The 22,623-nt window shown below is 55.1% G+C and overlaps 1 protein-coding gene across 4 annotated transcripts; it reads right to left on the reverse strand.

Annotated features, from left to right (window-relative positions):
• Positions 1–680: 680 nt before the first annotated feature.
• RASSF7 (Ras association domain family member 7) lies at positions 681–20,354 on the reverse strand. 4 transcript variants are annotated; one of them, XM_074842473.1, is made up of 6 exons: positions 20,318–20,354; positions 5,596–5,749; positions 4,474–5,378; positions 3,337–3,505; positions 2,528–2,638; positions 681–1,863 (listed from the first exon to the last, which is right to left on the reverse strand). In XM_074842473.1, exons 2-6 carry the CDS (start codon positions 5,696–5,698, stop codon positions 1,832–1,834), a joined length of 1,320 nt encoding a protein of 439 aa, XP_074698574.1. In that variant the 5' UTR covers positions 5,699–5,749; positions 20,318–20,354; the 3' UTR covers positions 681–1,831. The 4 variants fall into 4 exon arrangements, with proteins under 4 accessions (XP_074698574.1, XP_074698575.1, XP_074698573.1 ...); XM_074842474.1 differs by lacking the exon at positions 20,318–20,354 and adding an exon at positions 10,035–10,126 and having other exon boundaries at positions 5,596–5,745; XM_074842472.1 differs by lacking the exon at positions 20,318–20,354 and adding an exon at positions 9,921–9,965.
• Positions 20,355–22,623: the final 2,269 nt, after the last annotated feature.

Here is a 22,623-nt window from a genome sequence, read left to right on the forward strand (position 1 = left end):
CATGTTTCATCCCGGAGATGGCTGTGCTCTCACCAGAGACAACATTCATTGGCTGGTTGTAAAGCACTTTGCATGGCCAGCAGGGACAGGGAAGGGATCTTGCCCCTGGACTGGTGAGGCCGCCCCTTGATGAGTGGGTTCAGTTTTGGGTCCCTCACTCCAAAAAGGCCATTGAATGACTCGAGCGTGTCCAGAGAAGGGCAACGGAGCTGGTGCAGGGTCTGGAGCACAGGTCTGATGGGGAGCGGCTGAGGGAACTGGGGGGGTTTAGTCTGGAGAAGAGGAGGCTGAGGGGAGACCTCATGGCCCTCTACAACTCCATGAGAGGAGGGTGCAGAGAGGGGGGATGAGTCTCTTGAGCCAAGGAACCAGCGCCAGGACAAGAGGGAATGGCCTCAAGCTGCGCCAGGGCAGGGTCAGACTGGCTCTTAGGAAGGATTTCTTTGCAGAAGGGGCTGTTGGGCGTTGGAATGGGCTGCCCAGGGCAGGGGGGGAGTCCCCATCCCTGGAGGGGTTGAAGAGTCGGGTTGACCCAGCGCTGAGGGATCTGGTGGAGTTGGGAACTGTCAATGTTAGGTCAATGGTTGGACTGGAGGATCTTCAAGGTCTTTTCCAACCGAGATGATTCTGTGCAATTCTGTGATTTAAAAAAAAAAAAAAAAAAAAAAGAGCAGCATGCATTCAGTCAAAAAAATACTTACAGCTTTAATTCAGCAAATGGAAAGAGATGGCTTAGAAACGAAAGAGGCAGCTGTGGGGTGTGCAAACCGCTCGGACATGCCCGTCGGGCAGCGGCCCAGGAGCCAGCCAGGACAGTTCGCCCTGGGCCACAACAGCACGCTCACGCTCGCTTTGCTCAAATCCTTTCCCAAAGATTTATTGAAAATTGAAACCGCGGCACACAGGATTACATTCATACAGGGAAAGCGGGATTTAACGGCGAACGCTGTGCCCGAGTCACATTTTTTGCATATGACGTGTTGAAAACGGACTCGGGGACCTCCTGGACAAACCCATCCCCTCCCCAAACCGCTTTGGTTTTGCAATTAAAATACAAGGCAACCCACTGGGACAGATGAACAAAACCCGAGAGTAACTACTGGCCATCAAGTAAAACATCAGTGAAATGTCACCAAGAGCGTTTTGGTCCTGCTCCCCACGCGCGCCACCACTGGGGAAGGGCTCATTCTGTGATTTTTTTTTTTTTAAATTTTAAAAACAAGTTGAAAAATTACGTGGATTTAAGAAAAACAAGCCCCCACTGTGAGTTCCCTGCTCCCCTGAAGCCTGGTCCGTGGCACTGTAGAAAGGGGGTTTCTACTACAAGTTTCTTATAATAACAATAAAAAAAAGAGGGGGGCAGAAATTTGTCTTAAAGCTGCTCTTGTGCGTCCCCTGCAGCCAGTGAAGAGGCTGTTTGTCACCACGTGCTGCAGCGAGATGCTGTAAAACCCGTTCACTTGCTCCATCCAGGCAGGTCTCCACGGCAGCTTCGCTCCCCTCGTCAGAGCGGCGAGGCCTCTTCCGAATGCACGATGGGTCTTTCGAGGAGGCTGTGCGGAACAGGAGCCCTGCGGTTTTCTGTTGAATATAGAAAGCACTTCAAAAAAAAAAAAAAAAAAATAGAAGAAGGGGGTCGCTTCCATCCGCAGGGGACGAGGGTTGCTTTGTGTTGTCAGTCTCTGGTTTTATTTTACAGTCTGTAAAAATACTCTGGCTGTCCACATCCATTCACGATATAAAGCAGTAAAAAAAAAAAATATATATATAATATGGTTTATTTATACAGTTACACTTGCAAGGCAATCGATCCTTCGCTGGCCGGGCCCTTCTACCTCCAGATGCTCTGCCTGGCTGATATGACTGCAAGACAAGACAAAAAACAATCTGAGCAACCCCATCACAAGCTCTTGCGAAAAGAAAAGTGAAATAGAAAACAGGACGTATGCGAGCGCAGAGCCTGGACTGGGAGATGGACGTGCTGACGCCGCAGCATCTGGTGAGATGGAGGTTTCAGGCTGCGAGGAGGATGGCAGGCAGGAGGGGATGGTGGCGTGGGTGGGAAGGGGATGCAGGCAGAACTGCCACGGTGGGCAGGGACATCACAGCTTGCTTCTGCTGCAGCTGAAAACGTGGCGTGACGTGGAAAAAGGCTCACGGGGAGTGGAAAGGCTCATGGGGTGAACCGGCCCCCGAGACGGAGCAAAAGGGACTCCTGTAAAAGATGGGAGCCAAATCCTCCTCATCTTAACTCTAACAAAGTCCTCGCCCCAGGGGATGTGGGGTGGCAGGAGAAGGGGTGAGGAGCACCCTCCGTAGCTCCCAGCAGGCCCCCCCCAGCAGAGCAGAGGCTGCCGGGGTATCAGCTCTGCTCTTTCTAATGGCATCTATAAATAGCTCCGGCCTCCCGCTCCCAGCACACGCTCGCTCTCTGCAGCCCGTTTTGGGCAGCAAAAGCCTCTTCCGCAACCCCCCCCAGTTCCCACGCACCCTCCCCAGAGCCGGGGGCTCGCTGGGACATACGCACCCTCGGGGTTCAGGCTGGACACCAGGGGCTCCGGCAGGGTCCTGGGATGGCCGAGGAGCTGCTTGGCGCTGGCCCGGAGAGGCGAGTCGGTGCTGGCAGCGGGAGGAAAACCTGCGGGATGGGGAAAAAAAACCGCCTGGCTGAGGCAGAGCTCACGCCTCCCGCGCTTCAGCAGGCACAGCGGCTGCAGTGCCACCGGGCAGCCGTGTCTCGCCACCCGGGTGCTCCAGAGGATCAACGACTGGGTCCCCGTTTTCCCCTGTCCCCTTGCACGAGAGCCCCCCGCTGCCTCCTCTCCTTCCTGCCAGGATGCAGATGTGGCCCTGGGCACCGCGTTCGCCCTTCACTGGCCAAACACAAAGAGCTTATCGGCAGCTGGAGCCCATCCCCACCAGCCCACAGCTCCCGGGGGCTGACGCTGGCCCTCGGCCACCTGCTCTTTGCCACCTGCTCTTTGCCACCGCCGCCGGTGGCACGCAGTGAAGGAAAGCTCCCTGCAGCCACCCTGGCCCGAAAAGCAGCAGTGCAGGATCTGACCCCTGAGCGTGGCTATGAGGAGCCCCTCCCTCGCGGGGAAGGAGCCCCCAGGGCTGGCAAACTTCAGAGACCCCCCCAGGGTGGTGAGCAACTGCCGTGCCAGCACTAAAACCCCATCCCTGCTGCCTAACCTCAGCGCCTGGGGCGGAAGCGGCCAGCTTTGGGGCAGACCCCCTTGGAGGGGGTGCCAACCCCCTTGGAGGGGGAGGCAGGGAGCGGGCAGGGGTCCCGCGGAGCAGCCCCCACGGCCGAGCCGGCGGCGGCGTGCTGACCTCCGTTTCTCCGGCAGGCTGGCAGCTCGCACAGGCTCGGCTCCGGCTGGGCGTCCTCCTCGGACCTGGCCTGCAGGACAGTCACCGTGGCCCCCGTCTGCTGAATAAACTGCTGCAAATTACACTGCCTCAGCTCCTTATTTAACTCCTCCAGCTCTTGGGTCTGGGCCTGCAAAACACACACCGAGGGTGGGGACAGGGTGAGCCGCACGTCCCCCCCATGCCTCAAAACCAGCTGGAGCACACCCCCCCCCCCACACCCCAAGCTAGGGGCTCACCCTGCCAGAGCCAGCGGAGGGGACCTGGGGGTGCCACGGCTTGGCCACCCCGCGCCAAGGGTCTGCGGGGAGCCTGGGTGGCAGGGACGTGTTTGGGGAACGACCCTGCTTTGCGGCGTCTCCACAAGAGGGTGCGAGCACCCGTCAAACGGCGGCCGCCGCGGTGCTGGGAGACGCTGGATGCAAAGCTGATGCTCAAGATGAGATGCTGGAAGCATGGGCAGCTACCACCGCCTGGCTGGGCAAAAGCTGCTCCTTTTTGCTCTGCCAAAGGGGACCCTGTGGGCAGAGGGTGGGCATCACACAGCGCCTGGACCCCCTGATGCTGGAGGAGCCGGGACAGGCGAGCCAGGGGGACCAGTGGCTCAGCCCCACCGCTGCCATCTCCACACCACGCATCCCCCCGCGACGATCCTGAGCCCCTGCACAGTTTGCGTGGTCAAAAGGCCTCGTGCACCATCCCACCTGCGCCATCCCCCTCCACAACTCCCTTTATCCAAGATGACATCAATCTTTGTGCCAAGGCCACTCACCCCACACATGGATCATTTGCTCCAGCACCACTGTCCGTGCCAGAGCGGGGCGATGCCGTACTCCCCCGCGCACCAGCCAGCAGGACCCCCAGCCCAGGCGTGGCCTGCACGGAGAGCGATGGGTGTGGACCCTGCGCTGGCTGGGTAACAGTAGTGGTGTTCCCCCAACAGCGGTCAGTGCTGCTGAGCCACCTTCACACTCACCGGCCAGCTGGGGCAGGACCAACCCCACTCAACCCATCAGCCCCATATCACTAGAAAGCTGGTTCCATCCCCTCCTGAAGATCCCACCACCCCATGGGGCTGCTCAACCCCATCCTATCTACCTGCAGGTTCCTTTCAGCCTCCTCCAGGGCCTTCTCCACGCTGGCCAGGTTGCTCTCCAGCTGGGTGCCTTGCTTGACCTTGGCCTCCAGGTCCCTTTTCATCTTGGTGGCCATGTCCTCCAGCTCTGTGGGGCTGGGCGCAGGGGTCTCCTTCCCCCTCTTGGCCCTCTCGGCCATCTCCCACTGGATCTCCTCCTGCAGGGCTTCGGTCCGGGCGCTCAGCTCGTAGATCCTCTGGGTGTACTCCTCCAGACTGGCCCGCAGGCTTCTAACCCGCTCCTGCCGTTCCCGCTCACACTCCTTTTCCAACCGGAGCTCACTCTGCCAAAACTCCTCCTCGCCCAGCTCCGTCTCGTTCCTCCGCACCAGGTGCTCCAGGTAGAGGATCTCATCCTCCTGACCAGCAAGCCGGCCACGCTCCCAGAGCCGTAGGTCCGTCTCCAGGGTGTCCCCGTGGGCCTCCAAGGAATGCAGCTGCTCCTGCTGCCGCAGCACCCTCCTAAACAGCTCCTCCTTGGAGGGCTGGACAACCCCACCGCCCTCCAAGTCCATCCCTTCCCGCGCTTGGTGCCTCCAGCGGCTCATGGCGAATGGGTCACCGGAGCCTGTAGGACCCAAGTTGAAGGTCATGGATTTTTTTGGCTCCTGGGAACGGGGTGCATCCGTGCCGGCGTGCCTGGGCTTGATGGGCAAGCTGGCCCGGATGAACGTCCTCTCGGGGGCTTGGGGAGTGCCCTCCGAGGAGGGCCGCTCGGCCACGCTGGGGCCCGTCCGCCGCAGGACGAACTGCACATCGTTGGCGTACTGCCCGCACTTGGCCAGCGACTCCAAGGGACACTCCAGCGGCAGCAGCTGCCGCTCCTTCTCCCGCAGCTTCTGCACCAGCACGTAGCGGCCCGTCTGACCTGCCGGGAGGAGGTGAGCACGTCAGATGGGGAACGCCACGGCCAGCAGCGGCGTGCCCCACGGGTGACTGGTGACATCTCCACCACCCCAGAGCACAACCCCCACCCGCCCGCCTAATGTCTCCCCTTCCCCGGAGGCACCTGCAGATGCGACACCCCCTTGGCAGATGCCACCCTCTGCAAAGGGGCATCCCCCCAGAAGATGGAGATGGCTCACCGATGGCCCGTGCCAAGGCGATAACCACTTCTTGGCAGGTGGTCTGCTCCGAGACGCCACAGACAACCCTCTGGATCCCGTCCACCCAGACCTTCAGCTCCATCCCCACGGCTGCTGGGCCTTAGGGGCGCTGGGTCATCGCAGCACAGGCTGCCTGCAGGGAGAAAAGAAACCAGGTTTCCATCCCAAGCCACTAACGAGGAACATGAGACCCTAAGAGCGGCGTCATTAAATCATCTTTAATGGCAGCATCCCATAGGTGCATCCCAGACCAAGCAGTTGCTCGCTGCCACCCTCCATCCTCCCTGCGCACGGATTGCATTTTTATTGATATTATTAAAACACTGATGTTCATCTGAAAAAAAACCCAAAAACCAACAAAGAAACCAAAACCAAAAAACCCCCACAAACTTTTTTTTTCCCCCCTCATGTCTTGGGCAGCAGGTCCAAATCTTCCTGTGGTGGGAAATGATGGGGTTTGTGTGCCTGCATGGTGCCCGGAAGACGCCCGGCTTATTTCTGCTGCAAATGCAGACTTTTAATGGGTTTGCTGGACTTTCACTGTGATTTCACTGACAATTTGGTAGCGCAGCACCAGGGGATTTTCCAAACAATATTGGAAAAGGCAGAGAAAACCACTAACTGCCCACCCTCACAACAGGGTATTGAGAGAAGGTGCAGATAATGCACATTTTAACCTATTTACCTCCATCTCAATTTATCAGAGAGGGATTAAGAAATTAAAATAAAGCCTCTTTCTGCACAAAAACGTGACCAAAGGCGGGGGAGCCAGGCATGTAAGCCTGTGGCAAAGTCCAGTCTCCTGGGGATGCTGTGCCTAACACCAGGGCACAGCTTGACTCCCACCCAGCGGTTACTTCTCCTGCATTAAAATAACACCTGTTAGCCCACGTGCAGCCAACTCCTGCCTCTTCCAGTAGCTCAACAACTGCAACAGTCTTAAAAAAAAAATTAAAAAATTAAGCACAAGCTGCAAAGAACTTATATTTGAGCTTACAGTGTTTTCAAACACTATGCAAACAAAGATGTAACTTTTTTCCACCCCTATAACACTGTTTTTTCTAGCATCAGGCTTGTCTGAAACCCCTGGGCAGAGGAATGTATATAGAAAATTTCCAGGCCCTCCGTCCAAAGGGTCCCAAACTGTTTTCCCGGCTGGTTGCAGCCTCCCCATCCCTCAGCTCCAGCTCTCCCAAGTTTGCAGACAGGCTGTGAGAAAGCTTGACCTTGGGTTAAACATCACTTCTTGCTTATTTTTTGTTGCCTGCTTGAGTAGTCAAAGGGAGGGCTCGAGGGGTCCCGCCTCTGGCAATGAGGGATTTTTGAGAAAGGCAAGGAGAAACGGGGGAAGACACGGCTTGGTGAGGCAGTTCCCTGCGGGTGCCAGGTCCCGCTGGTGCCACCCCCGTGCCCTCCTCCGAAACGTGGGCACGGAGCGGCCGCTGCAAATACCTCACTGCTGAGCTCATGTTTGCCTTGGCTGGGTGGACGGGGAAAACCAGCGGGGGCAAAGGGCACCTTGGGCTCGGCCGACCCCCCTGCGAGCCCAAGCCTAGGAAAATTTGCAAGTTTTAGTCCAATTTTGTTTCAAAGCTGGGTTTTGGCACCGCTCCCCCCACCCTGTGCAGTCAAGGCTGTGACCAGCGCCTGCGTGGAGCAAAGTCCAGGCGCCGCCGTGGCACCACCCAGCTCACCCCGAAGCCACCCTTCCCATCCACCCCCCTGCCATGGCACCCTAACGCTAAATTTGGGGTGGCAACACACCCTGGGGAGCACCACGCACACCCCAGCCAGGGACCCAGCTAGCAGGGAACCTGGCTTCACCTGCCCCGACCCCACGGGGAGGCCGGGAGCTTAAAAATAAATCAAAAAAAAATAACCCAGCCAGTTGAGTGGCGTCGCACAGCCTCACCTCGCCCGAAGAATCCAGCGGCTGCCGATTGCCGCCGGCGTGGGATGGCTGCCAGCACACCAGGGTTCAACCCCGGGCCTGGCAATCGCGTACCGGCAGCCAGCGCCGCGCGCCACTGCCAGCTTTTCTCCCAATATGGGGAAAACACCCCAAAAAGCAGCCGGCGCATCCCTCCCCACCACATCCCCCCCAGCACCCCAAAAATCCAATAATTTTTATTATAATTTCCTTAAATCCTTGGCAAGCACAGGGGATCCCCATTAACCCATCGCTCGCCCTGGGGCTTTTGGGGGATCGCTATCCCCAGTTTGCTGCCGGATACTGGAAGTTATCTGCCCCCTTGCAAGGGGGGGGTAAATAGGTCTGGGGGCTCTTCCCAGGGCAGGATGAGCTCCCCCAGCCCACCCAAAACCAGCATGGCTGCCCCTCTTCCCCCAGAGCCCTGGGCTGACGGAGGAGCTGACAGGATGAAGGCAGCTCATCGTCAGCTGGGGGGGCCCAGCGATGCTCCTCGCACCCCCCAGTCCCCGCTCAGCGGGACATCACAACCTGCACCAGCATCTCACCCCAAATACCCCACCACATCAGCATCACCCTGCTTCAAAAAAACCTGCCCTAAAAGCCACCAGGCAATAAACCCCCAAACCTCCACCTTGCCCCCCCAGCATCACTCCACCGTAGCCCCCCCCCCCCCCAGCTCTTTACCATCACTCCTAAAAGATCAGCAGCTGCGGGGTGGTCTCATTGCTCCACTTGCCAATATGACCTCGATCTCCCCAAGCTTTGCTGCTGACCCCCTGCTTTAATCAGTGGGTGCCTTTGTTACACCACCAGGTAGCAAAAAGCGCCTTTTTTTTTTTTGGCAAGAATCACTTTTCTTGGGGGGAAAAAGCACTTCTCGGCAGGAGGCCGGTTTCCAGCTGCCTTTGTGTGTATTTGCCCTAGGAGGTCACTTTGATCACAAACCAGAAGTGCAGGCAGCTGCCAGACCCTGCTGCCTGCCCCGAAAACAGTGCAGGGAAGTGAGCAGGTGGCTGCGGGCCCCAGGACACGTGACGGCCGCTCCCAAAAGCCGCTCTCATTTAATTCTTATTTCCGCTTCCCCCCCCCCCCCCCCCGGTATGGATTTTTAAATCATTTTTATTGGAAGCAGATTAACAAAGTGACTAATTTTCTGCTCCCTTCGCCATGCAATGGGTCCTAAAACTGAGGATAGGGATGATTCATACCACGACTTCAACAAATTTCCTAACTGGGAGTTGGAATTTCAAATGCCGACACTAAAAAAAAAAAAAAATATATATATTTTTTTAAAAAATTAACAATCTCAGATCTTGCAGCCTTATTTTGTTTCCTGGTGCTGCCATCTCCTCCCAGCCTCCCTGACGCTGCTGGGCTAAAGGAAGAGGAGATGAAGGAGCAGTTCTGCACGTGCAGGAGGATGCACGTTTTGCACAGCTCCTGCAAACCACCATCCTGATGGCTGCCGGGACCCGCAAGGGTTCGGTGATCTCCCTGGACCTGAAATAATACAGGGACGGCCAAGACAACTGGCCAGTCACCCTCCTTACAGAAGTGAGGATTGCCACCGATTTGTGGGGACCCCCACCGTGTCCCCCACAGGGACTCTCAGAAGCTGAGACAGCACCTTTCAGCCACGGATTGTGAACACTTTGCAAGTGCCTTTCTCCCACATTTTGCCACACACACACACACAAAAAGTATCCCATTAGGAAAAACCCACCAATTTTGCACCCAACAGCAAGACCAGCTGCAACCCAAATCTCGCTGCATCCCAAATGCCTCTACCAGAGCTCCTAACAAGCACCATCTGGGACCAGCATGAAGGTTTTGAGCCAAGCATCCCACCAGTGCTGAGGCTTCACCCATTTCGGGGGGTCCGCTCACCTCCCTCGCTATGTCCACCCCCTGACCGAGAGCTGGGTATGGGGCCGGGCAGGCAGGAGGCAGCGGCACAGGGAGAGCTTCCCAGCTAGCCTAATTAAAACAGCAAAAAGCCATAAGACTAGCCTTCTGGGTCAGGGCTTGGGCTGGGAGTAGGGTTATAAAGACTCGTCGTTAATAAAAGTGTATTTATACTTGAGAGCCCACCATCCAAGGAGAGCCAAGGTGTCCATGGGGACGAGCACATCCCTTGGACGTGCTCCAGGTGGACGTTGGGGTACTCTCCCACCTGATGCTCTCCTGCTTTGATCTCGACCCTCTCGCGCCCGATGCCAAGGGGGGATGCTCATCCCAGCTCCGTGCAGACACACAAGTTAAAAAAAACAAAACAGACCCAAACAATACATGAGTAAAGAGCAAGTGGTGAGGAGTGGCCCCGTGCCGCCATCCCGCGTGCCGGAGCGCTGGCAGGCTGGCCCTGACTCACCGCCCTGATCAGCTGCTGCAGTGACACATCCAGCAGCTATTTAATGCTTCCTGTGGTCCCGCCCTGCCTGAAGCCCCGGACCTGCTCCTGGGCACCAAAGGGAAGAGATGGTACTTGCACGTGTGCTGAAACCCTCCGGTGGGACAGGAGCACACTCAGGTGTGGAGAGGTGACCCAACATGGAGAAGATTCATGGGGAACCAAAGCCTCCTGACTCTCATCTTGCAGCCGGTTGGAGGGGATGGGCCGTGGTCCAAGCTCCCCTCCAGCCCATCAACAGCGTCCTCCTGCCTCAGGTCCCTCTTTTGGAGCAGCATCTGCCCTTGGCTGGGGCGTTGCAGGGACAGAGCAGCTCTGCTGGGCTTCCCATGCCATGTCCATGCCAGGCCAGAGGGTTGAGGCTGTGGCCGAGGGTTTACGCCACTGGTGAGTCTAACGCTGGGTGGAAATGATCAGCCATGGCGAGGCTTGATGCCGTGGCTCCTCCTGGGCTGGCAGGTCCCACGCTGGGCAGAGGTGATCATCTATGGCTCCAAACAAGCTGTCCCTGCAGCAGGCTCTGGTTACCACCGATGGTCACTGTCACTGCACAGAACGTTTCCATAGTGCCGGTGGCTCTGGGATCCCGAAGGGACACCATCTCCTGGCCTGGTGCAAAGCAGCCAAGAGGTCACTGCTCGCTCCTGTAGCGTGGGGGCCATCAGGGTACAGGCAGGACACAGGCACAGGGCTCCAGCCTGCGGCAGCAAATGGGTTACTTCACCCCAGCACAAAGAGCTGACAGGTTAAACAAGCTCAAGAGGTGACAAACGAGTCCTGCCAGAGCGGACACAGCCCAGAGAGGCAGCTCTTCATCCTTCTGCCATCACAGGGAGGCTGTGCAAGCGTTACTCACCCCCAAGGCCCAGCGAAGTCACCAGCTCTTATGCAAGATAGCTGCAAGCACCCAGGAGCAAGGAAGCAGCAGGCACAGGGCTCTAATTTACACCTGAGCAGCTTATTTAGTGGTGGCCATAATAGTCCCTGCATTCTTGGTCCACCCATCACGCCCCATCCAGCTCCCTGCTGTCATGGTGTGCTTGACAACAAGCCCTAAAAAAAATCAGCACATTACTGAAATCGGTAATTTCTAAACCACACAAGACCTTTGTGGACTCTTGCTTTTCCCTCCTCCTTCAGCTGGAGAAACCCCAGCTGGGGACAGGGATAACCACTGCAAACGTACCCCGAAGGTGCAGCTTTACCTGAGCTGGGCAGATGGATCCCAGCCCACACTTGGCACCTGCAGAACTTAAATCCATGTTTCAAGGGCTTTTTTTTTGCACCCAGAGGAGATCAAAGGGTCAAGATCAGGAAAACTAACTCCCATGGCACTTGCATCGCTCAAGAGCTGAAGCATCGCGTGAAGCCACAGACCACCACCGAAGTCCCCCCCACACCCGAAGCGGGACGCGTCCCACACATTAGGATCTTGCAGGAACTGCCCAAAGTCTGGAGGGCCATAAGCACCACACCAGCAACCCTCCATTAAGAATAAAATAGAGGCTTGGGGATTTTCTGCTCCACTTCCTCCCTAAAATTACAGACTCACACTAACATGCCTGGGGTGGACCAGCAAGGCTGGCTGATGCCAAGGGCAGGAAGGGCCAGGGACAAATCCTGCCCAGGGCTGTGACATGGGATGGGGATGGGCCTTGGGGTGACAGCCTTCGGCAGGGATTTAGGGGAGAGAGGCTCACACCCTGGCCGATGCAGAAGCAGCTCACCCCATCCCAGCTCCACTTGCAGGGATTTCTCTCGGTTTCTTTCACCCAAGCTTTTGGGTGTGCTACAGCACCAGACCCACATGAAGGCTTCAGAAACAGCACTGAGAAGCAGCTGGGGAATATTTTTTCCCCCCTCTTAAGCCAAGATTTGAGGCCATGGCAGGCCAGCAGCGTGGAAACATCAAGGATCATGGGCAGCGATGACATTTCAGGGATGCTTACTAGCCAGTCCACCCTGCAGATGAGCAAACAACCAAAAGCTCATTATAAATTAAAAGCAGCAAAAAAAAAAAACCAACCTCCACCTACTGCACACACTCATGTTACAGTGTTTCCGCCTGGAAGGGGAAGGATCACCTTCCTCACCTTAATGCATCGTATTTCTCCCTGGCCTCACTAATGGTTACCATCCACAGCGGGAGAAGCGCTGGCGAGGCTGGCTAGTAAAGTGTGCTGTAAGGATGGAGGTTTGCAAGGGAAACATTAGCAGCACCTGCTGTAACCATTACCATCAACCCCAGATGAGCAAGGGAAGAGCAACTTCACGAAAGCAGCCGAGAGTAAATTCATAGTTTCTTCTCAAGTGGGTGAAGCAAAATTAGCAACGGCGTGTAGATTAGAGGGGAAAGAGCAAAGGCTCTTTCATTGCCACACTCCTTTTTTTCTCAGACAAATGAACCCGCCCAGATGCTGAGTCCAGGAGGGGCTGGAGAAGTATTTAGGTGTCCAGCTCCCAGCACAGGGGCAAGGCTGGGTCTAGGTACCTTTGGACTCTAGGCTGACCTAGATCGGCCCTGAGGATTAGGGGTTGGACTTGAAAACCTTCCAGGGTTGAGTCTGCCCCTTAGTTTTTCCCTAAAACTATTTCCTTTATTCTTAATACAAAAATATTTGGTGCTTGCTCTTCAGCTGTCAAGGCACTGCTATACCTGCAACTGCTGCCCAGCTGTGAGCCCCAGCGCAGCAGCTCCAAGACACCCAAATGCTCATCGTCTTCACTTGCAATCCAGCTCTTGAAATCCAAGCTCTGAGAGGTATTTGCCAGACCATCCGCATGCAAACACAACCCCGGCACGCATCTGCCAGCAGGTCAAGCATCTCCGCTGCGTTCATCTTCCACAGCAGTCACCAGCGAAAGCATGAGGCAATTTGTGAATATTCCCCCAATTATTACACACAGCCCATTCCCCGAGTCAGAAAAGAGCTTCTATTTCTCATCACGCAGTATGCAGGAGGAATGCTGCAAATCTGGAGATGCAAGAGCCTGTTCAAGCCTTGGAAATACTCTGAAGTACCCAAAGTACCTGCTTTCTCCTCCCCAGCCAAAGAGGAGGAGAAGGGTTTCAATTTCCTCCAAATTTCCATTTTCTCCCCCCCAAGGGCAAGACCAAAATAGGGAAAACTCAACCAACAAGCTCTTTCTCCCAATGCCTCCAGAAGAACCAGAAGTGACCCTCGAAGTGCAGCTTCCAGGCCAGCCCAGAGGACGAGATGCACCTTGGCCACCTACAAGGCAAGCGGAGACAGGCACTGACCTGCTGCTCTCCCCGTCTCATCTCAAAGTGATCAAGGATTTAATTTCCATAGGATTACAGGAAAATTCGGGCCCTGCACTTCGAGTAGGACCAGGGACATGAAAAAGCCAAATGACCTACAAATATTCTCCCCTCAACCTGCCTTCCAGCCTCCTTCAGAAGAGAGGTTGGCATCAGCCACCAGCAATCCTCTTTCCACTCCAACTGTCATCCTAGGGGAGAGGGTAATTAACAAATTAGCAAACGCAAAACTGAGGATAAACCTTCCAGATTTTATTTTCCATTTCCAGAATAACTCGCCGTTTCCCACCCCGCTTTGGAAAGCGGCCACACGCCAAGGACGCACTGCTGGGTCTCCGGAGGAGAGGATGCACTGATGAATATATGCAGGTGCATGCTGCCACGGATATTTATTTATAACTTTGTAGGATTAAAAAGGCCTTTAATGACCATTTGCCAAGAGCTGAAATCATTCCTTTCTTTCTCTCACACACAGAGTCAAATAAACAAGAGACCCAGAATTAATCCAGGCCGAAACCTTTGATAAGACACTTGGGTATTTTAGAAGTCACTGATTCCACGCTACCTGGCACATGATTAATTAGGCAGAGGTGCTATCAATCCCCGCCTGAACCCACTCAGAGATAATAAGCTGTTTAAAGCACTAAAATGGAGGCACATCTCTGGAGAGGCAACTCAATCTCCTGTCTGGCACTAAAACACAACGGGCCATCCATTGGGGGGTACAAGTCACTGTCCTTCAACAAGTGATGGAGAACACGCCTGCATGACCAACTTTAACCCCCAGCACTGCCTTGCTGGGAGGCAGCGAACCCCTGGCTGAAGGGGTTTCGATGCCAGCAAAGGGCCCCATCTCCTGCCCCACACGTAGGTGTCCTTCAAACACTGGGGGTCAGGGGCTCCGCTGGCACTCGGTGGTACCCAAAGGACTGAAGTGGGATGGGAACCAGTGCCAGGGACCACACCGGCCCTCCCACCTGCGTGGAGAGGGAGATGCAATAAAAAAAAAAAAATATCATGGTTCTCCACAAGCATTTAGGAGCTTAATCTTCATGCAACACACTCACCCAGGGTTGCTTTGGGAAAACTCAGCCCTTTGAGCCTCCTACGCCAACTTCTTTATACTCACAGAATCACAGAATCATTCAGGTTGGAAAAGACCCTCGGGATCATCGAGTCCAACCATCAGCCCTACTCTACAAAGTTCTCCCCTACACCGTATCCCCAACATCTCATCCAAACGACCCTTAAACACATCCAGGGATGGTGTTGCCACCACCTCCCTGGGCAGCCTATTCCACTCCCTTCCTTCAGCTCCTGAAGATGGATATCGTGTTTCTAAGCCTTATGGATATTTGTGTCCAAAAATCCCTTTGGGATGCTGATGGCATCTGTCACCCTTTACAGTCATAATACAATTTTGAATTTCTTTTGTTAAGGAAGTGATTTATGCAAGAGGGCGCCTTAATTTTGACCGTGCCCCTCTACTTGTTTCACAGTCGACAGAACTGTTAATATCCACAATACTCAGTAAAACAGCCAAACGAATTTGAAGAGGACAGCACCAAGTCCAATGTCACAGCTTAGGCAATCCTCAAACTGCATTAAAACACTCAAAAAATTACTCGAGGCAAAGATGGTTTGTGGGACAACTAGTCCTTGGCATGCAGCACCTCAAAGATGCAAAGCAGTGTTGTTCCTAGTGCATCCACTCTCAGTTCCAGGGATACCTGCCTGCCGGAGTGGGAGAACAAATGTCCTTTTGCCACATAAAATGCTAAGTTTGTAAGATTTTTAAAAGACTAGAAAGAGCAATGGGAAAGGACTGCTTTGTTGATTCTGTTAGTTTGTTGGGTTTGGGTTTTTTTTTAAAAAACCCAACCTACAGGAATCCTTTGTGTACTACAAATCCCTGTGCAGACAGATACAGCTTTTTTCCCCACTGATGGTGGGGCAGCTGGGAATACCTTGGACCAGGTATGATGTGGTAGCACCCGGTGCCCAGGCTGGGTTAGCCCTGGGAAAGCCTCACAGAGCCACCCCTTTGGGATGGGACCCCGAGGACTCAACAAGCTGCCTTGAGAAAGCCCCGTCCAGCGGGATCAGGAGAGATGTCCTTGGAAACACCTTTCTACAGGCACAAACCATTAAGCAAAGACCTGGGCATACTGGTCAAGAAGAGCCCAAAGAGATCACAAGCTGCTTTCTGACAATTAATTGGCCCTCAGAGGAGCAAGGGGGGGGCGGTTCATGCTGCAGGAACCAGCCAGCACCAATCACGACACGCAAAAAAAAGGTAAAAGCCCATGGCCTGGTCCACCCAGCCTTCCCACCATGAGTGTGGTGGCTCTTTGCAGAAAGATGCACTGCTACCTCCGAACATTGCCAGAACTTGGAAAAGAAAATAAATAAAAATCAGCAAGTGAAAACAGCAACCACAAAGCCTCCAAAAAACCCCAACCCAACCCATCTTTATTCTTATCTAGAGATGTTTGGGGTGTTCATCCAACTCCCTGCACAGCACCAACTGCCCCAGGCAAGCATCCAGAGGCGGAGGCCAGCTCCCTGCTGCACACTCGCACCTCCCAGGGAAAGCAATATTCCCAGCAGGAATCATTAAATCACCAAGAACCCTAAAAAACGTTCTTCCTGCAATCCCTCAGCCAGGCAGCTCCACAACACCAGCTGGGTGCTCCCACCCCTTCCCAGTGGCTTCCTGGGACTGGCAGGAAAAGCAGGGAGCAAAGGGGAGGCTGCTGCTCTCCGGGCTGCCCTGCTGAGCCAGCTCCTCTCCTACAGGATTCTATAGGTGCCTCCAAAGTCCCCGTGCTCAGGAGCACAGTGCTAACAACACAGGGGATGTCCGTGGGGAAAATTGGGCCCCAGAATGCTGCTGAGAGCACTGTGGTACCCTGTCGCCAGTCCTCTCAGTCACGCAGGAGGACGTGGGGAGGTTTGAGCGTGTGGCTCCTAAGACCAAGAGCTCCAGCAGGTCCTGAGCTGCAGCAGGGTTACAGAGCAGCCTTCCCAAATTTAGGCAGTGCTCAACTGCCTCAAAATTTCCAGCTTAGGTCTGATCCACCCATGTCTTCAGGTAAGAAGTGTTGCAGGTTTGGGTTTTTGGTTTGTTTTTTTTCTTTTTTTTCTTTCTTTTTTTTTTTTTTTTAAAGCAACAAGTTATTCTAGATGACTAGCCCGGGGCAGCTGGAAGCACCCCAGCCCTCAAGAAAGTGCTGACTCCACTCCACAAAAAGCCAGATAATCAGCTGCTTTTAGAAGCTCATGAACTTGGCATCTGAAAAATGGAAGGACATAAAATTGTTAGCAATCATTTACAATAATAGGATTTTGTTAAAAACCTTCCATGGAGACACGCTTATGCCTTAATTTGACTACAGAGGTTTACAAGGGCATAGACAAGTTGGGACAGATAGAGGAACATCCCTTAAAAAGATGCTCTTAAAAACAACGCATACACACAGAGCTAATACTTAAAATGTCCCTCACGCCTTTATTTAAAGTCGGGCACAGAGCAACCCATTGTCAAGCAGCACCCGGACTTCTTCCTGGCTCACCACAGCACCCGACATTGCACGACTAGAGGGAATGGCCTCGAGTTGCACCAGGGCAGGGTCAGACTGGCTCTTAGGAAGGATTTCTTTGCAGAAGGGGCTGTTGGGCGTTGGAATGGGCTGCCCAGGGCAGGGGGGGAGTCCCCATCCCTGGAGGGGTTGAAGAGTCGGGTTGACCCAGCGCTGAGGGATCTGGTGGAGTTGGGAGCGGTCAGTGTGAGGTTCATGGTTGGACTGGGGGAGCTTCAAGGGCTTTTCCAACCAAGATGATTCTGTGACTTGAGAAAATCCTCTGCTCCAAAGCCTTGGCACGCACATCACGGGCTCCTAGCCAGGGAGAATCAACCCCTTGTCTGGATTTGGTCCCAAAGCATCACCCCCCTGGCACATGGGGGACAGCAGAACGTGGGCTTGGGTCACTTCCAATCACCACTGGAGATTTTTGAACCCAAATGGGACAGGGCAGACAGATATTGAAAAACATGGATGAGATGAACCAGTGGGGACCCCAGCAGACACCCTCGGGCAATATTTCTACGCAGCACACGGTGATGGCAAAGACAACCACAACACACATCTCCACTATAGAGGTGGACAACACACACACTGCCAGAGCACACCAGCTCCCACCCAACCCCATTTACATCCAGTTCCCAAAATACTTCGGCGCAGAAGCTCCTCTATTCACCCAGGTGCCGTAAATCCCCATATCTGCAGCAGCTACACCACGCTACCTTTCTTGGTCAAATCATATTTCAAAGAGCAGGGAAGGGAGCACCTGGGGATGAATCAGACCGGCCGTCGCACACCACTTTGGCCAGCCACCACCCACTGCCAAAAGGTTTGGTCAAGTCTGGCAAGCTCCCCAGCACGCTCGCTGGGGCCTGCAGGTATCCAAAGCTACCAAGCGCCTGAGCACAGCCGCAACTCGCTTTTCTTAAGCGTAAGGAAAAAAAAAAAGAATTTAAAGTAAATCAGACTTAGTTCTGAAGTTGCTTTATTTTCTCAGGGTCAGACTGTTGCTCAGGTCCCCCTCCTCAAGCCCTGGGTAGAGCTAACTGCCACGTCTCTCTCGCACTGATTTGTAAAGAGTTTTGGTTTTTAGAGCAACCAGCATCCCCTTACTGGGAGATTTCAGAGTGCTGGACCTCCAGACCCGCAGTGCTTGGTGCTGTGGGGTGCTGGGCACCTACAGAATCACAGAATCATCCCGGTTGGAAAAGACCTTGAAGATCATCAGGTCCAACCATGAACCTCACCCTGACCGTTCTCAATTCCACCAGGTCCCTCAGCGCTGGGTCAACCCGACTCTTCAACCCCTCCAGGGATGGGGACTCCCCCCCTGCCCTGGGCAGCCCATTCCAACGCCCAACAACCCCTTCTGCAAAGAAATCCTTCCTAAGAGCCAGTCTGACCCTGCCCTGGCGCAGCTTGAGGCCATTCCCTCTTGTCCTGGCGCTGGTTCCTTGGCTCAAGAGACTCATCCCCCCTCTCTGCACCCTCCTTTCAGGGAGTTGTAGAGGGCCATGAGGTCTCCCCTCAGCCTCCTCTTCTCCAGACTAAACCCCCCCAGTTCCCTCAGCCGCTCCCCATCAGACCTGTGCTCCAGACCCTGCACCAGCTCCGTTGCCCTTCTCTGGACACGCTCGAGTCATTCAATGGCCTTTTTGGAGTGAGGGGCCCAAAACTGAACCCACTCATCGAGGGGCGGCCTCACCAGTGCCGAGTCCAGGGGCAAGATCCCTTCCCTGTCCCTGCTGGCCACGCTAGTGTTGGTACAAGCCATGGTGCACCCACAGGAGCTGCAAGCCGCAATTCCCGGCCTCACAACTTCCTACAAAAAGGCTTTAGGAAGGTGCATGCGCTCGAGGGGGCTTCTCGATTTCCACGCTATCACTTTCCAGAGGGCGTGGGGAAGCTGGCTGCTGAGAGGGAGGCCAGGCACCGTGCTCCCAGCAGATAACCGGGATGCGGGAGGATTCCTGGCATTCCAGCGGCACCAGCAGAAGGGAAGAGCATCCCCCCGTCCCCAGCAGACACCGCCCGCGCTGCCCGGTAAGGACGACAAGCAGCGTTCGGATACGCTTCCCGCTCACCACCACCGCGGGTACCGCACGTGCACGCACGCCTCGGGCCTCTCCTCTCCACGACCAGCCGCAGCTCTCGCTGCGTGGGGAGCGCGGCCGCACACGGCCACCCCGTGAGGTGAGCGGCCGGGTGGATACAGCATCGCTGCCCCGTCTCAGCCAGACCCAGCACCCCAACATTTGACAGCTGAGCGCCGCCAGTCGTGCTGCCACACGTTCCCGGGGCTCGGCGCCTGCCTGGCAAGTCTCGGCAGAGCACCGAGGCTGCACCCGCAAACGCGCCGTTAGCGCCGGCATCCCTGGGAGCCCGGCCTGGCTCACCGCGAGGAGCAGCCAGAGCTCCCGTCTCACCTCCTCGGATCGTTCCTCACCCGTTTTCACCTGCCTCTTCCTCATTTCTCCCAGGATCAGCCCGACCCCAGGCTGGGCCGGAGGCGGCCGCTCCGTTTGAGCGAGAGGCGCGTGGCCGTGACCCCCTTCCTCCGTGTAGCACCACCCTCAAACTCACGTGTGGGTTTTTAACCTGCAATTGGGGTTTTTAAGGCGCAACTGGGAAAAAAAAACCCGGGAGAGGAGTTTGTTCTTCCCCCCCCCAACAGGCCACAAGTGGAGTTACGAAACAACCTGCCGTCAGAGTTCAGGGAAGGCAGCACAAGTATGCAGCGAGGAGCCGGGCTCTTATCGAGGAATTTAACCCCTCCTCGGGGAGCCGGAGACGTCTCTGGAGGGAGGAAGGACAGACAGCTTCGCCCGCGGACACGGACTGCGGGGGGGGCTCCTGGATGGGGAGATGAGACCCCCCCAGCCACTTCAGCTGCTCCTCCAACGCTGGATTTTCAGTGCCAAGGGGGGGCTGCGGTGCTGGTGCTTCCAGGGGGGCTCGGGGGGGGCCACAAGCTGCTGGGGATGCCGGTGCCAGCTCGCGGGGAGGCGGGGGGCGACGCCACCGAGTGTTTGACAAGCAGGGACACACCAGCGCGGCCCCCGGGGCTCGCCAGTGCCACCAGCCGCTCCCCGTCACCCAGCCGGGGCTCTCGCTAAGGGACTCAGGTGACGTCCCCCCGCGTCACCTCCCTGCCGGCCCCCCCCCCCGCTCCGTACGCCCGGGGAGGGGGGGGTCACCGCGCCTCGCAGCCCCGAAATAACGGGGCTACCCCCGCCGGCGGCGAGCGAGGCGCCGGCTGTGCTGGGGGGACCCGGGGCCAGCGGCCCCGCCGCCTCCTCCTCCTTCTTCTCCTCCTCCCTCCGCGGGGCTGCCGGCCCCGTGCGGGCAGGGCCGCGCCGCGCCCCGGGGCTGCAAAGCGGCGGCGGCCCCTCGCCGGGAGGGGAAGAGAGGGGAAGGGAGGGGAAGGGAGGGGAAGGGAGGGGAGACCCGACCCGGCCCGGCCCGGCCCCACCGCCCCGGCGCGGACTCACCTGCCGCCAGTCCAGCCCCGGCCCCGGCCCCGCTCCTCTCCCGGCGGCGGCCGCTCCGCTCCGCAGCGCGGAGCCGCGGTGACCTGCAGCCCCGCGCCCCGCCCCCAGCCCCGCCCCCCGCCAGCCCCGCCCCGCCCCGCCCCCCGCCAGGTGAGCGCCGCCCCTCCCCCCGCGCCCCCCCCGCCCCGCCGCCCCCCGCCGGTTTAAATAAAGTCTCAAACTCTCCTTTTTTAAAGAAAAGCCTTAGCGTTCTCTTGTTTTAAAGAACCCTTGAATTCTTCTTTAAAAAAAAAGTCTTAAATGCTCCTTTTTCAACAAAAAACTTTCAAATTCTCCTTTTAAAAAGTCTTAATTCTCCTTTTTCAATGAAAGCTTAAAATCCTCCTTTTATAAAAGTCTTAAATTCTCCTTTTCCAGCAAAAGTTCAAAATTTTCCTTTTAAAAAAGTCTTAAATTCTCCTTTTTCAGCAAAAGTTCAAAATTCTCCTTTTAAAAAAGTCTTAAATTCTCCTTTTTCAGCAAAAATTTAAAATTCTCCTTTTAAAAAAGTCTTAAATTCTCCTTTTTCATCAACAAAAGTTCAAAGTTCTCCTTTTAAAAAAGTCTTAAATTCTCCTTTTTCATCAACAAAAGTCCAAAATTCTCCTTTTAAAAAAGTCTTAAATTCTCCTTTTTCAACAAAAATTTAAAATTCTCCTTTTAAAAAAAGCCTTAAATTCTCCTTTTTCAACAAAAGAAGTTTAGAATTCCCCTTTTAAAAAAAAAGTCTTAAATTCTCCTGTTTTTTTTTTTAAAGAACTCTTAAATTCTCCATTAAAAAAACACTCTTAAAAAAAGTATTAAATTTTCCTTTTATTTTAAAAAAAGGTCTTAAATTCTCTTTTTTTTTTTAAAAAAAAAAAGTCTTAAATCATCACAATGGTTTTTAAAAGTAGCCTTATATTCCCCCCTTCTTACACCCCCCCAGCCAACCCCCCCCTGCTCTCCCCCTGGCTCCGGCGCTGCGGGGCCGTGCGGGAGGTGCCCAGCCGTCCCCAGGAGCCCTCTGGCAGGGCAGCGGGTCCCCAGGCGGGACAGAGGGACAGTCCCTTTGGGAGAAGGAAGAGCTGGTCCTGGCCCGGAGGCGGGAGCAGCTCCCGCACCTTGTGCCCTTCGCTTGGCCGGGGGCTCCGAACGCCCCGAACCCGCAGCGAGGCGCTGGCGAGGAGGCAGGTTCAGCCGGTTTGGGAAGAAGCAGGTGCCTGCTGCCGTGCCAGAGAGTTTGGAAACTCCTCACCTCCTCCCGCCGCCTGCTTTTCCCATCCTCGCTCCCAAAAAACCCACCTGCAAGCTCGCCCCGCCTTGCGCGCCGATGCCCTTCCTCCACAGCGATGAGGATGACCGCGGTGGCGTCAGCCTCAGCGGCCCAGCCCGGGGGGCTCCGCCGTGCCCGTGCCGGGCAACCCCAGTGCCCAACACCTCCCGTGGCGGGGCGGACACACAGTCACCTTCCTATTTCTTTATCCAGAAGCTCTTGTGAAATGTTCTACCGCTCGGGAGAAGGGCTAACCCACCCCTCAGACCACGGGGCCCCGGGCGGCCGCTCGAAAACACACCTCAGGGCTGCTGCTCCAGCGTAAAACGTGCGTTCGTTTTTACTTAATAATCAGAAAAATCCCCATCTCGTGGGGACCTCGTCAGGTTTACAACATCCTTAACTACTCGGCTTCTCCGCATCCGAGCTGCTGGGATTAGGAGGTGACGCAACGCATGAGTATGTAGCTGTCACTCGGCAGCTTTAATTGGGTTTTTAAATGAAGTTTTCTGTTGTCCTGACATATTCCTCATAATTACGATCTCCTAAAATCAGATAATACATCTGGCGCTCCGTAACACGGGCCATGCCCTGGAGACCTTACAGCACAGGAGGAATAAAGATCTATATAAGAAAACAACAAAAGCTGTTCTCAGGAGATACATATCTTATTTATTAGCTTGGATACTCTTCTGAGATCCTAATCAGACGCAAACTGAGCAGAGGTTCGTTTGCCACTAGTGAGGACGGTTGTCTGTCTTTTGATTTTTAAATATTTCCACCTTTAGCAGCTTGTAAAAAGATTGGGAATCTCTTTTCACTTGTAAAGCTATTACTCTGAAAAATAAATAAACTTCTAAATCTGCACCTGCACGTCTGTGTGATCCCTCGATCTCCTACCCTACAAAGAGTTCTCCACGCTTTCCATCAACTGAACGTGTCCAGGGGATAGTTTCATGCTGGTGAGCTCTTCCAGACTGGCTGCTCCTGGACCACCCCCTCCAACCATTGC

This window comes from Strix aluco, chromosome 16 (assembly GCF_031877795.1).
Source record: "Strix aluco isolate bStrAlu1 chromosome 16, bStrAlu1.hap1, whole genome shotgun sequence".
Lineage (NCBI taxonomy): Eukaryota > Metazoa > Chordata > Aves > Strigiformes > Strigidae > Strix > Strix aluco.

Bases quoted from the DNA above. Each gene is read 5' to 3' on its own strand.
- RASSF7 (XM_074842473.1), bottom strand. From the start codon at position 5,698: ATGGAGCTGAAGGTCTGGGTGGACGGGATCCAGAGGGTTGTCTGTGGC. The intron at 3,506-4,473 runs GTAGATAGGATG...TGTGTTTTGCAG, and splicing joins AGGCTGAAAGGAACCTGCAG to GCCCAGACCCAAGAGCTGGA. The intron at 2,639-3,336 runs GTCAGCACGCCG...CCCATCCCGCAG, and splicing joins AGCCTGCCGGAGAAACGGAG to GTTTTCCTCCCGCTGCCAGC.